The sequence below is a fragment of the Nematolebias whitei genome, chromosome 19, assembly GCF_014905685.2.
Source record: "Nematolebias whitei isolate Nwh7 chromosome 19, NemWhi1, whole genome shotgun sequence".
NCBI classification, from domain to species: Eukaryota; Metazoa; Chordata; class Actinopteri; order Cyprinodontiformes; family Rivulidae; genus Nematolebias; species Nematolebias whitei.
Window position 1 is genome coordinate 10,013,098 of NC_056516.1, and position 13,479 is coordinate 10,026,576.

Genomic DNA, 13,479 nt, shown 5'->3' on the forward strand with positions numbered 1-13,479 from the left:
ACCACTTTACAAGTGTATAAAATAAAAACGGGATATTTTCCACTAAAATGTCTTTCAAAGCCGTGGAACCAGTGGAAGCTCGTGTATCTGATTACTTCGGTAAATCCGTGCGTAAAAGACGCGCAACAGTCCAACAAAAATAAATAATATTAGCAGGAAGGGGGAAAAAATGGTTGACTTGTTTGAAAAGTTTCATTTTCTCTGAAATCCATCTTAAAGAACGGCCCCGATCATCTCGGTGCCAAACAAAGCCCACCCGCGCGCATCAAAACGGGCGCATTTTACGCACAGGCCTGGACGTCTCCAGAGCCGCGCCTCGGTCCCGACAGTCCGCAGGTAGAGAATAGAAGTAGGCCTTCATCTCTCTTATAAACGTCGACGCTGTCCACGTCCTCAAAAAGAATGGATCCAATTAAAACGTTGCACTCGTCATCATCACGGCCACAGCTTTGCCAAACGGGTTCTGGTGGAAAGGAGGCAGGAGGATGCGGGACCACATGACCGCCTCGGAGCTGCAGTGGGATGGGAGTCAGATTAGGTTTCTGCTCGCTCATTGGCCGAGGAGCTGACTTCTGACACGCAGACCAGGGACCCTCCTGCCCCGTATAAATAGGCCTGATGGAACTTTATTATTCTAGCATCACGGCAGCAGGTTCGTGCTAAGTTTGGAGTTACTCGCGTCACCACAACTGTATGCCTGCTTGAAGGTGGTTTAAACACAGGGGCTCAGCGGCACAAGGAGTCTGCATGTCTGTTTAGACATGCTCAGCTTTGTGGATACTCGGATTCTGTTGCTGCTTGCAGTAACTTCATACCTAGCATCATGCCAATGTAAGTTTGATTGTCTGCTCCTTTTTTTCCCCACTCTCTGATGGATATTTCCACTGCGTGGATCTTTTCGCTTGGCTTTTGTTTGGGACTTACAGTGATGGTCAACATGAAGACAAAATCCAACGGATTGAGCAAAGGATTCTTCACACTTTTTTCCCCCCGAGGATGCAATACTGATGATTAAAACGGGTTTTCCTTTAAGAAAAACCTGTTTGATGTAGGCCTAAACCACTTACTTACAGCTTTAAATGCATGCTGAGGTATTTAAATAGGCGAGATTTGACTTTTCTTTCAGAAATAGGGTGAAAAACTTAGTGGGGCGTTGTACACTTTTGTTCCATCCAGATGTTGAAGGGACTGAGCCAGTTTGGAGCTGCAATGTCTCTCCCTGGTGGTCAAGAGGGGAAACATCTGCTTGGCACCAGATGGATTAATTAACCGAATCTGTTCAATAAAATGATCATAGATACAACAGAAATTAGGATTTTAATATCCAATTAACAACAGAACTTGTTTCGGGCGTTTAATTACAGTTAAGTCTTTTACAGTTTAACATTACTCAGAGGGGAAAATAAACAATATCCAAATATATCATTATAAAGTTTGAATTTAAGTTTAAGTTACTTGGTTAAATTATTAGATATTAAGAAAAAAAAATGCTCACTTTAATTTGAGTGCTCAAGTCTGCCCCCTTGTGGAAACACTGGGTCACAGTCTATCAGAGTTCATATGGAGGTCCCTGCTTGGTGTCCAGCTGGTCCAGAGGCAGCCAGAGGGGGGGCTGATGTCCACCTGCAACTCAATATAACTAAAAGACAGTACAATAAATTAGGAGAGATGTCTTAAAAGTCACAATTTTAGGAAGATCTGTGCAAATTGTATTTATTTATTAAGTAACACAATACAAGTAACAGGTGTCTTTAGAAATGAGCTACTTCTCATCTTGTTCGTAGTGGCAGGAAAACTATTCTTCTCCCAGGGGCATACAAGCGCCGGTTCAGACCTGCTAGCAGCTGCAGAGCCTTAACATCTGGAATGCTGCGGCTCTGAGCTCCTGATTAACGCACACGGTCTCAGAAAGGTTACAGCGATTATTCAGCCTGTAGACGTGGCCTCTGGCTCTTGTTGAAGCTGTGCTAAGACTTGTTGGACCAAGCTGACAGCACGTGCAGGAAAACGATTGCTGTAGTTGGAAAGGCTTTGTGTGTTTTAGTAAGGTTTAAATTCAACATGTTACAGGTTATGAGTGCAAAAGTCCTAAACTTTGATCAGTTTTTCTTGGCTCTGGTGAAGAATATCAACTTGAGGCCACACAAGGAGCAGCACTTTTGTTTTGAATGTGGCAGCTCTAAGTTTAGGACAGACAACGGTGCTTTTAATTCCCTACAGGAACAGAAGGAGTTCTAGTCTGTGAGCTGTCAGGAGCTTTTGTTGTCAAACAGATTGAAACGATAAAGCATTAAAAAAAAGTACATATGGATGGAAATTTTCTTCTTTTACAGGCTTTGATTTATAGTTTTTAAAAATGTTCTAACAAAATATTCCCTTTTTGTCTTCCTGCCCTCCCCCTCTGCATCCTCCTCCTCCTCATCTCCACAATGCCAGCATCGGTTAGTAACACATGCATGCTACCATGAAACATATGTTAAAGACAGCTTACCTTGCCAAGATGCCACGCTTTTCTGTTTTCCAACCCCTGAGGAACATCCCAGGGTAGAGTTTAGCAGCTGCTGCAGGCCAATCTGAGCAATCTCAACCCTTAGTGAGTTTTCTGCTTCAGAACTTGGACACCTTCCTGTCCACAAACAGGTGAGGGTCCTATTGGCTACAAATCGTGTCAGTGAAAACTTAAACCGCAGTTCAGAGGCGCCCCCAAAGCTGGGCACAAAGGATCCTTTCTGAGGACAGCAGAGAGAGGCTGGTCCCTTTAACAGCTGGCCTTGGGTCAGTTTGGGATCTCCCTCTCCTCCTTGGTTTAGATAAATGTAAAGACAAAAAGGCTGATCTCAGATCAGTGAGTCCAAATAAAAACAAGATGAAATCACCGACTAAATAAAAGCCCATTCTGTTTGGGTTGCTGCAGTTGAGGTTGCTCAGAATGAAGCTTGATGTTTGGAGCTTCAGCAGCTGCATTTCAGAATCAGGTCAGGAAGTTACAAGCATCGTGAAATTATTATCTTTATCCAGCTAGTTTGTGTGTCACGTCCTTAGTGCTGTGCTCAGGCCTTCTACAAACGCCTGTTTTTACAAAAGCATGCTTTATTTAAATTATCACTGTAAGGAAATGTCTGCCGCCAGAACATATACATTTGTTTTACTCACATGGAAACAACATGCTCCATGTTAAACAAGTAAATCATCTACTTTTCTATTTAAGAGTTTAGGTGAAGATGAGTTTTATTCTACTGAGAGCTTAAACTTCGGCTTCTCAGACAAACAAGTCCCCTTTTTATGGAAACATTGCCATGTTTGTTAGTTTGCTTTAATTATTAGAAAGCCCTCATAGATTGAAAATAATTGAAATGCTTTGATTGGTAACATTTAGATTAAAACCATGCTTTGTTAGAAAAGAAAACTTTCAAAGCAACACGCTGAAGCGATAAACTGAGCTGTGGGTCTGACTCGGTGATTTCTGTGCTGCAGGGACCCAGAGGAGACAAAGGACCTCGAGGTGACAGGGTAAGCTGAAGCCTTTGATTTAACCAGCACATGTTTAAAATGCAGCATTTATTTATGTTTATTTGTGCCACATCTTATGGCCAAGCGTGTGTTAATGATGCCTGACCTTTTAACCTTTGCACGCCACACCCCTTTGTTTACCACCTGTGCAATTACTCTACTTCCTGAAAGGATACACACGTTTCAAACGTTGCTGTTATCTTTCCCACCTGATAATGATAATCACGACAATAAAATGACTTTTAATATTAAAATAGCCGTTTTGCTCGACCAAGATTCATGTCCAATCTTCAGACAGCTGATGATTTATTAAAAGTTGTTTATACTCTTCTGTCATCTTTGTTTTCCAGGGTCTTCCTGGCCCAAATGGAAAAGATGGCAAACCTGGACTCCCCGGCCCTGCTGGCCCACCTGGTCCCCCTGGACTCGGAGGAGTAAGTCTGCTGTTCAAAGTTTTTATCAGGGCAGAGCTCGCTCAAAGTCTTCCTTAAAAATGAACTCAAAAGACGTTCATGGTGCTGCAGAGGCTTTGAAATGACTCTGATATCGACAATCTGTGCACATTAAAGCAGAAAGCTCGTCAAAACTTGATCTTTATGTTTTATTACAAGCTGAACAGGAACCTGCTGAACTTTTTGCCCTTTGCCCTTTGCCCTTTTGAACCCCGCGACCTTTTAGGACAACACCTGCATGACCCAGAATTAGCTCACTAGGGACTCGTTTAATGAAGTTTTAGCTTTACACTCATCGCTCGATCAAAAGTCCTTGTAGAACAACACGAGTGTGATTTTCAACTAAATTTGAATATATTATTTTTAAACCCCCTTTTTGAAATGATGTTGATCATTGTTTGTGCTTGGCGGTCGTTGATCTGTATGAATGTTTTTTGTGTAAAACTCCTGAATGAATTCAGTTTAAACGTATAGTGGACGTGTTTAGTGTTTAATTAATCTTCTGTTTCATTTGACCTGTTCAACAGAACTTTGCTGCTCAGTACGATGGCTCTAAAGCTTCTGATCCTGGCCCTGGACCCATGGTGAGCATACTTCTCCCAACACAAAAACACAAACGATGCGTTTTTTGTTTTACCAGTTTAGGATTTTTTTTTTTACTTTTGCCTGCATATGAATTATTAAAGAGCATGAGAAATTGTTATTTTGCCTCATATTTGAGTTCTATTTCTGTCAATAAAATATTTTAAACAAATTAATTTTTTTTTGCTTCTCTTTCCTTATCAGGGTATAATGGGACCCAGAGGTCCCCCCGGACCTCCTGGACCCCCTGTAAGTACCAAAACCTCCTATGAAACCCTCCCACATAAGGACTTTGTTAAAATCTTTATGCGTCGTGACTTATTTCTGAACCTGTTCTTGTAATCAGGGACCTCAAGGACACACGGGACACGCTGGTGAGCCTGGAGAGCCCGGTCAGGCTGTAAGTAAAAAACATTTCTCCAAATAATCACGTGGAAAGAAAATGAACGGAATCACTTCCTGTTCTGAGACGTTCACGCTTTGACTTGACTTTTCCAGGGTTCAGTTGGAGCTCGTGGCCCCCCTGGACCTCCTGGCAAATCTGGAGAGGACGTACGTTTGTATTTTTGCACTTTTCATCCCTCGCTTTCTCTCGAGTTGTTCCAGATGTTGCTGTGGTCGTGCTTTTCAAACATTAAATGGAGCGTTCTCTTCCGTTAACTCGCAGGGTAACAACGGCAGACCTGGCAAACCCGGTGACAGAGGTGCTGCCGGCCCTCAGGTACGAGACCAGAACATGGACCTGGATGTGCAGTTACTGCAAATGTGGCACATGCATAATATCCTGATGCATGCTCAGGCACATGCATAATGTTTTTTTTTATTTTTTTTTTATTGCAGGGTGCTCGTGGATTCCCCGGAACCCCAGGACTTCCAGGAATGAAAGGACACAGAGTAAGTTTTTCCTGCCAAAACGTCACCTTGCTGGTACCCATGTTGAGCATCACTGGATTACAACACAGCCACTGATCAACACTGAAGAACAGACCTCTTTCTTCTGTCAATGACATTTATAATCTCTAGTTGTTGTTTTTAACTTAAAATGACTGGAAGGAGACAGACTTCACATCTGGTCAGGAGTGAAGCTGAAAACACCTCCCATAGAAATGTGCTAAATGTAAAAGCTCCTGTGAAAAGACAGAAAATAATCCCCATTGTTACTTTAAGTTACCTGCTGAATGTTTCGTCACCAGTAAAATGATTAACAGAAGTGTGGGAAAACTACATGTCTGGATTATTCCAACTGAGCGCTCGTTCAAATAATCCCCACTTCCTGCTCATCTTCTGTTTCAAAACCATCCCCATAATAATCTGATACATCCCCTGCACCCTCGTCACCTCTGTGCTTCTGTGCTTTAGGGTTACACTGGTCTGGATGGACGTAAAGGAGAGCCCGGTGGTGCTGGAGCTAAAGTAAGGCAGACTTTTCTACAAAATGATTTATTCCTTCCTGTTGTTCACCTTTGGACCAACACTTGATTTCTAACCTTTCCTTTAGGGCGAGCCTGGTGCTGCTGGAGCTGCTGGAAGTCCTGGACTGGCTGTAAGTTTTTCACAACGTTGGCACAAATCCTTGAACGTCTTTATGTGTTCCCAGCGGTTGTCTTCTAGCCTGATGTGAATACAGTGACTTGTTTTGTCTTCAGGGACAACGTGGTCAGCCTGGTGAGCGAGGTCGTCCTGGCCCTGCTGGTTCTGCTGGTGCTCGTGGAGCTGATGGCAACGTTGGACCTGCTGGCCCTGCTGTGAGTAGAAACTGCTGTCGTTCGATTTAAAATGGGAGCAGGAGTAAAATGTTTGTATGAATCAGCACATGTGATGTCAAATGTTGCTGCTGCTGCAGCTACACGTCAAACCTGCACCCATCCTGACAGCTTGTTCCTCCTGCAGGGTCCTCTGGGTGCTGCCGGCCCCCCTGGCTTCCCTGGTGGTCCTGGACCCAAGGTGAGCGTGAAGCGTCTTCAAGTTGCATGAACGTCTAAAAGTTTTGAATTTAAGATCACACAAAGATGTCACTGACGGTCAGAATCGTGGACCAGCTGTTTCAAAGGACATTTTGTAAACACAAATAGGTTTATTTTATTTATACAAATGTTTGCAACACTTAAATAAAACATCATTTCTGCATCCTGTCACTGTTTGACATTAATCATCAGGTAACCCTGAAGGTTGACTGTGGGTGTATTTTTGTCATTTTCAGGGAGAGATTGGACCTTCTGGACCTAGTGGCCCATCTGGACCTCAGGGAGCAAGAGGAGAGCCTGGACCCAACGGTGTTGTTGGCCCAGTTGGTCCCTCTGTAAGTACACAAACATATTCACCCCCATGTTTTCTCAAAACTATTAATCCCTGAAAAACAAAACTTGACTTTCACTGTCTCTCAGATCTATTTACGCAGGTTTCAGAACTCCTTGAAGTTTTTATAGTGTTTTGCTCTGTGTTTACAGCAAAAGTATAAAAATAATTAAACAGCTTAATTTTAAGATTCATTTGTTGTGTTTTTGTTCAGGATCTAAGCCTTCAAGTGTAATAATTTGAACTGAGTTGTACATTTAAATGCGGGACAGTGAGATGCCCTAACCTCTGGTGCTCTCGTCACAGGGTAACCCTGGTACTAATGGCCTGAACGGAGCCAAGGGAGCTGCTGTAAGTATCAAACCTGTGATGGATGTTACTCTGAGTCATCACTGCCATGAAACAATACATTTTCCACAGGATCACTCCTACATGACACCTATAACCTCAATGTTACAGGGGTCACAAAGAGTGGAATAATGAGGGTGAAAGATAGACATTTTATTTTTAAAGTCTGAGCTGTAACAGCAGTTTCTAAAGCAGACACACCTATAAACTATAAACACTCACACAGTCACACAAACACCTGCCCCAACAAGGATTTAACAAATATAAGATCTGAAGGTCTGACCTGTTGTTTAGGGACTTCCTGGTTCTGCTGGAGCTCCTGGCTTTCCTGGACCAAGAGGAGGACCCGGACCTCAGGGACCTCAGGGTGCCTCTGGACCAAGAGGCCTTTCTGTGAGTGAATGCTTTGCTAACGCAGCTAGCTCCAAACTAGCTGAGTAAGAAAAACTGCTTCATTTGTATTGGACTTGTTGCATATTGTCCACCTGAAAAATAAACATCAGGAAGGTTTTTTTTATTTTATTTTTTTTAAATACACAGATCGATATATTTATTGTCATGATGACCTCGTATCAGCATTAATATTTGTTAACTGTAGTTTCAGAATGTTGGGACGAGGTCACAGAAATGATACATGCTGTGATTCAAACCTAGTTTCAGCTATTTTAAGGTCTGGTCTCAAGAGCCAACATTTCCAATATTCATTCATTTATTTTTATTTTTGTAAATGCAGCTGACATTTTAGTTCAGAAATACCCACGAGAAACTCACCCCACACATTTGAGCTGGAGCACCCCAACACTCCAAGTACCAAACAATTCTTGTTGTGCGTTTTAGGGTGATCCTGGCATTCAGGGTGTTAAGGGAGACACTGGTCCCAAAGGCGAGCCTGTAAGTATAAGCCTTAATTCATTTACATTTTCATTATCCTCACACACTCGGGTCCAAAAACAATTCTGTTTATAGTTTGTGACAGCCATCTTCTCTGTGGTGTTCCTCAGGGCAACGCAGGACCTCAGGGAGCCCCTGGAAATCAGGGTGAGGAGGGCAAGAGAGGACCCACTGGTGAGATCGGTGCTAATGGGCCAGCTGGCGGCCGTGGTGCCAGAGTAAGTACACCATCTTTGTGTTTTGGATTCAAAGCCACATTAGGAGAACCATCTTTAACTCTGATCTCCTTTAGGGTACTCCTGGAAGCCGTGGTCTGCCTGGTTCTGATGGCCGTACTGGTCCCATTGTGAGTATGACACCTACCTGTACAGCAGACCACAGTGACGCAGCAATGGTTCTGTTCCTAATGTGCTGCTTCTTCCCCTCTCCAAGGGTATGCCTGGCGCTCGTGGTTCCACTGGTTCCGCTGGACCTCGTGGACCCCCTGGAGATGCTGGTCGTGCTGGTGAGCCCGGCCCAGCTGGTCTCAGAGTGAGTCTTTTGCTACGCTGCTGGATTTGATCTTTTACTTAAAAGGGATAAAGCTCTGTAGTCGTGTGAGTTCATTATTGTTCACCCTGACGTGTGTGTTCACTACAGGGTCTCCCAGGCAGCCCTGGAAGCTCCGGACCCCCAGGAAAAGAGGGACCTACTGTGAGTAAACCTAAATGGTTATTTTAAGACATATCTTTCAACTGGTGTCATGTTGTAATGTTTCTGGGAACATCAAGTGACACAACTTTATGATTTGCTTCCTACTCCAGGGTCCTGCTGGACAAGATGGCCGCTCTGGACCACCTGGCCCAACTGGCCCAAGAGGCCAGCCTGGAAACATTGGTTTCCCTGGACCCAAGGGACCCTCTGTTAGTAGACATAAACCCAGACGTTAAAAATTAGCATCATAAACACACTTTTTTAAACTTTTTGTTAAAACTGTTGTTTCCCAGGGAGAGCCTGGTAAGCCTGGAGAGAAGGGATCTACTGGTCCCACTGGACTGAGAGTACGTCAATAATCAATCATTTATATTTACTGTTGAAGATCTCGGACGTTATCAGAACTGAATTATGTTCTTTTATTAGGGACTCCCTGGACCTGATGGCAACAATGGAGCCTCTGGCCCCATGGGACCTGCTGTAAGTGTCCTTAAGTCCACAAACTGACATTAATTTCATTTTTGTATCAAATTAATCATTTCAATATGACTTTAGCATCATTAAACTATTTTAAACAAGCAACTCTTCTCTCCTTGTTGAAATAGGGCGGTTCTGGTGAGAAGGGAGAACAGGGACTTGCTGGAGCTCCTGGCTTCCAGGTTTGTACCTGTTTTTATTTAAAACATCCACCAGGAACGTTTTAACTAAGGAGCATGCTAAAACAAGCCTTAAAGCTAAACTGTGTTAGTTTTTGCAGCTGCTCAGACTGTAACATAGCAGAAGCTACTATGTCTAGACTCAAATGTCAATAAATTGGCTTTCATCTTTTTATAAAACTGGATTTTTCTCTACTTTCCTGTTCACACCATCAGTTATTTTGCTAATACTTTTAGGGTCTGCCTGGACCTGCTGGACCTGCTGGTGAGGGTGGCAAACCTGGAGAGAGAGTAAGCAAATGAACACAAGCTACATTTCACATGGGTCGGAGTGCAGCGCCTCTAACCCGCTGGGTGTGTTTCTGTAGGGTGTCCCAGGAGAGCAGGGAGCTTCTGGACCCGCTGGTGGCAAGGTGAGACCACCTGTTCCAGCCTTGGTTTTGCAGACCGCATTAAACCAGTTGTTGATGTGCATAATGAACACGTACGTGCGTGATGTCTTTAGGGAGAGCGTGGAAACGCTGGTGTTCCTGGAGCTACTGGACCTCAGGGACAAATGGGACCCCGTGGACCTGCTGGAACCGCTGGACCTGATGGTGGCAAGGTAAGATGGCAGGACTGCTGTGGAGGATTTATTTTAAAGCAAAGATTAAAGTTAAAATAATCTCTGAGCGCTAAAATAGGCACACAGTTGAACTATAATGGTTCTTCTGTGTTTCCAGGGAGAGCCTGGTGCTGCTGGAGCTGCTGGTGCTGCTGGACATCAAGGAGCTGCTGGCATGCCCGGTGAGCGTGGAGCTGCTGGTACCCCAGGATCCAAGGGAGAGAAGGTAACCTAAAATGTATCAATTATCAGCACATATTGGTTTTCATTTTTCCTGTCCATCTCACAACCTACTGCACCTTCTCCCACAGGGAGAGGTAGGACACCGAGGCCCTGATGGAAACTCTGGAAGAGATGGAGCTCGTGTAAGTTACACTCTCCTGTCGCTCATGAGACACGTGGCATAAAATATTAACCAACTCACATTATGATTTTTGATATTTTAGCCAGGGCCCTGATCTCACTGTGCTCTCTTTCTCTCTCCAGGGTCTCCAAGGACCTCCTGGTCCTCCTGGACCCATTGGAGCCAATGGAGATAAGGTCAGTTAATTAATTAATTGCTGGAAAACAAGTAATTATATTTAAAAAAATCCCCAAAATAATTAATGTGGGAGATTTTCCCAATGGTACAAACAAATATGAGTAACTATTTTGTGATCTATAAATATCGTCTGTCAAAGCATTTGAAAACAGACTCACTACATCTGATCTGATTACATCAGCAAGAAAATGTTGCTGCTGTAAACACACCATCACAACAGTGTTATTATTATAATTATCATTATTTTAATAAGCTGGATGTCTTCTTCAAACCTATGACTGCTGTAACCAAAGCTTTTGTCAGGTATAACAATAGCTCTGAGGTATTGTCTGAACAATTGGCTCAGTGCTGCCCTCTTAAGGCTGTTTTATGAATTACAACTCATGATCTGTAAGTTCCCAGTAGTTACATAAAACAATGAAATACATTAAGCAAACTAAATGAAATGAGTTTAAAATGCATCTGTTTGCTTTTATAAGTCATTTTCACTACCTTTTAATGTAACAATAACATTAAAATCCTCAGATACCACCAGCTAATGATCTAAAGAGCAAAGGAAACTCATTCTCTGAATTGTGAAATTCATTCACATCATCTCTTATATTATAACACAAATGGAAAAATTACAGACTTTCTCTTGTTAGTGTATGTGAACAGATTAATCAACAGATTAATTATTAGATAGACTGAACAAGTCTTAATCATTATGTCTCTTTCAGGGAGAGAGTGGATCCTTCGGACCTGCTGGCCCTGCTGGACCTCGTGGACCCTCTGTAAGTACCTGTTAATTACCTTATTATTAATAATTGTATTGGTTTGTTCATATTAAAGCATGTAGCTTTTATGAATTGTCTTGCTCAGCTGTTCTGAAGAACTGCTTGTTGTCTACAGGGAGAGCGTGGAGAGGTTGGACCTGCTGGAGCCCCTGGATTTGCTGGTCCCCCTGTAAGCCCACTGCTAATGGCCTAATATATACTGTATATACAGATTACCAACAAGTTGCATCACATACACACTTGTACTGATATGTACTAAGTACTGTTTACTCCATAGGGTAGTGATGGTCAGCCTGGAGCAAGAGGAGAGCGTGGACCTGCTGGAGGAAAGGGAGAAGTTGGCCCCTCTGGTCCTTCCGGTCCTGCTGGACAGTCTGGACCCGCTGTAAGCAAACTCACACTCTTTCAAAAGAGCCAACCAGAACAGCTTGATTTTAGAGGAATCACATGCCAAATCATAAACAAAAACTTTACATACCACTTCGGGGCGTGAATAACAGATCCCACTCTTCCTGGTTTCTAGGGTCCCTCTGGCCCTGCTGGACCTCCTGGTGCCCGTGGAGAGACTGGACCTGCTGTGAGTATAAAGTCACGTTTGAACATGCATCTTTCACATCCACCAGAAAATACAGCAAACTATTGGTTTAACGCATAAAACTCAGATTATTTTCTTTTGTTCAGTTACTCATACCACTCTTCTGTTCCAAGGTCATGATGTTGAACATGTTTACTCCATAACAGAAAACTGATCAAATTAAACACACTATCAGCATCTTTCTTGTTAAATGGACATCATGAAAGCCAGTCTGACTAATTCTGTGTGTTTTCTCGGTCAGGGTGCGACTGGTTTGCCTGGTGCTGCTGGCAGAGTTGGTGCTCCTGGCCCTGCTGTGAGTATTAGTTTATATTTGTTAATATTATTAAACCAACCCATGCACTTAACATTAACCACCTTCTCTGCTCTTTCCATCCCAGGGTATTGTTGGACCTTCTGGCCTCACCGGTCCTGCTGGCAAAGACGGACCTCGTGGTCTCCGTGGCGATTCTGGTCCTTCTGGTCCTTCTGGAGAGCAGGGAATGGTTGGACCACCTGGTCCATCTGGAGAGAAGGGTCCTTCTGGAGAGCCTGGTCCCGCTGTACGTCATTTCAGTCCACACAGTACAAAATTTTAGAAAACCATTTACTAAATTCTTGACTATAATCAAGATCACAAAGACATGAGCTTTTCTTGGTGTGTTCAGGGACCTCCTGGTGCTCCTGGAACCACTGGTCCTCTTGGACTTCAGGGATTCGTTGGTCTGCCTGGTGCTAGAGGAGATCGTGGTACTCCTGGTGGTGCTGGTGGTTTGGTAAGTATAAAATATTACTGATTGCACCACCAAGACTCACATTTTGGTCACTTAAACACAAACTCAGCACACACACACAAAAGAATGGCTAACATTTAACTCAATCAAACATCTAAACATTTGAACAGAAACAAAAATCAGTGCTAGCCTTGGCTGCACTTCAACAACTGATTTAGCTTCATTTATAAATTTGGGAGATCACACCAGCATGTCATGAAAACTGTTGCCAAACTCAGTGACATGCTGTTGCTGCACAGAGTCCGAGCTCCCACCTGTTTTGCACACGGAGGCCAGCCCTTTAGCTGTTTTTGACCAACTGACTTGTGTTTTAATTACAGGGAGAGCCTGGTAGAGTTGGACCTCCTGGACCTTCTGGAGCACGTGGACCCGCTGGCAACATTGGCATGCCCGGCATGACCGGACCTCAAGGAGAGGCTGGACGTGAGGTAAAGCTTTGACGTGGTCTTTAAACGCAGCACAAGGACGATAATAATCAGGGTAGAAAGGTTGAATTTTAATTATTAGAGATTATTAATGACTTTGTTGAACATGTAGGGTTTTATTAACTTAACATGTGGTTATGTTTTCTTGCAATCTTTCTGCTTTTTGTGTTATATTAAAAACTGACAAACAATCTTCCCATAATCCTTTGATGTAAAAGGTTGTTTTTAGTTTATAAGAAACATCTGTGGCACTCATATCTAACAGTGTGCCTACCAGTCCACTGGTTTTAGGCATGACAGACAGGACGATGAAATTAAAACAAAATGCAAAATAAATA

At 43.2% G+C, this 13,479-nt stretch overlaps 1 protein-coding gene across 2 annotated transcripts in view; it reads left to right on the top strand.

Moving 5' to 3' along the window:
• Window positions 1-639: 639 nt before the first annotated feature.
• The window catches only part of col1a2 (collagen, type I, alpha 2), a 16,303-nt gene continuing 3,463 nt past the window's right edge, over window positions 640-13,479 (top strand). The window contains exons 1-40 of one of the 2 annotated variants that reach the window (XM_037692950.1): window positions 640-831; window positions 2,437-2,441; window positions 3,475-3,510; window positions 3,861-3,944; window positions 4,490-4,546; window positions 4,749-4,793; window positions 4,891-4,944; window positions 5,043-5,096; window positions 5,212-5,265; window positions 5,385-5,438; window positions 5,904-5,957; window positions 6,043-6,087; window positions 6,191-6,289; window positions 6,435-6,488; window positions 6,745-6,843; window positions 7,146-7,190; window positions 7,482-7,580; window positions 8,025-8,078; window positions 8,189-8,296; window positions 8,371-8,424; window positions 8,511-8,609; window positions 8,718-8,771; window positions 8,882-8,980; window positions 9,065-9,118; window positions 9,198-9,251; window positions 9,377-9,430; window positions 9,665-9,718; window positions 9,796-9,840; window positions 9,933-10,031; window positions 10,150-10,257; window positions 10,343-10,396; window positions 10,518-10,571; window positions 11,292-11,345; window positions 11,464-11,517; window positions 11,626-11,733; window positions 11,872-11,925; window positions 12,185-12,238; window positions 12,324-12,485; window positions 12,591-12,698; window positions 13,037-13,144. In XM_037692950.1, coding sequence (XP_037548878.1) covers window positions 762-831; window positions 2,437-2,441; window positions 3,475-3,510; window positions 3,861-3,944; window positions 4,490-4,546; window positions 4,749-4,793; window positions 4,891-4,944; window positions 5,043-5,096; window positions 5,212-5,265; window positions 5,385-5,438; window positions 5,904-5,957; window positions 6,043-6,087; window positions 6,191-6,289; window positions 6,435-6,488; window positions 6,745-6,843; window positions 7,146-7,190; window positions 7,482-7,580; window positions 8,025-8,078; window positions 8,189-8,296; window positions 8,371-8,424; window positions 8,511-8,609; window positions 8,718-8,771; window positions 8,882-8,980; window positions 9,065-9,118; window positions 9,198-9,251; window positions 9,377-9,430; window positions 9,665-9,718; window positions 9,796-9,840; window positions 9,933-10,031; window positions 10,150-10,257; window positions 10,343-10,396; window positions 10,518-10,571; window positions 11,292-11,345; window positions 11,464-11,517; window positions 11,626-11,733; window positions 11,872-11,925; window positions 12,185-12,238; window positions 12,324-12,485; window positions 12,591-12,698; window positions 13,037-13,144 — 2,754 coding nt within the window. In that variant the 5' untranslated portion in view covers window positions 640-761. The remainder of the gene's footprint in view (window positions 832-2,436; window positions 2,442-3,474; window positions 3,511-3,860; window positions 3,945-4,489; window positions 4,547-4,748; window positions 4,794-4,890; window positions 4,945-5,042; window positions 5,097-5,211; window positions 5,266-5,384; window positions 5,439-5,903; window positions 5,958-6,042; window positions 6,088-6,190; window positions 6,290-6,434; window positions 6,489-6,744; window positions 6,844-7,145; window positions 7,191-7,481; window positions 7,581-8,024; window positions 8,079-8,188; window positions 8,297-8,370; window positions 8,425-8,510; window positions 8,610-8,717; window positions 8,772-8,881; window positions 8,981-9,064; window positions 9,119-9,197; window positions 9,252-9,376; window positions 9,431-9,664; window positions 9,719-9,795; window positions 9,841-9,932; window positions 10,032-10,149; window positions 10,258-10,342; window positions 10,397-10,517; window positions 10,572-11,291; window positions 11,346-11,463; window positions 11,518-11,625; window positions 11,734-11,871; window positions 11,926-12,184; window positions 12,239-12,323; window positions 12,486-12,590; window positions 12,699-13,036; window positions 13,145-13,479) is intronic. The other variant, XM_037692951.1, reaches the window with a different exon arrangement.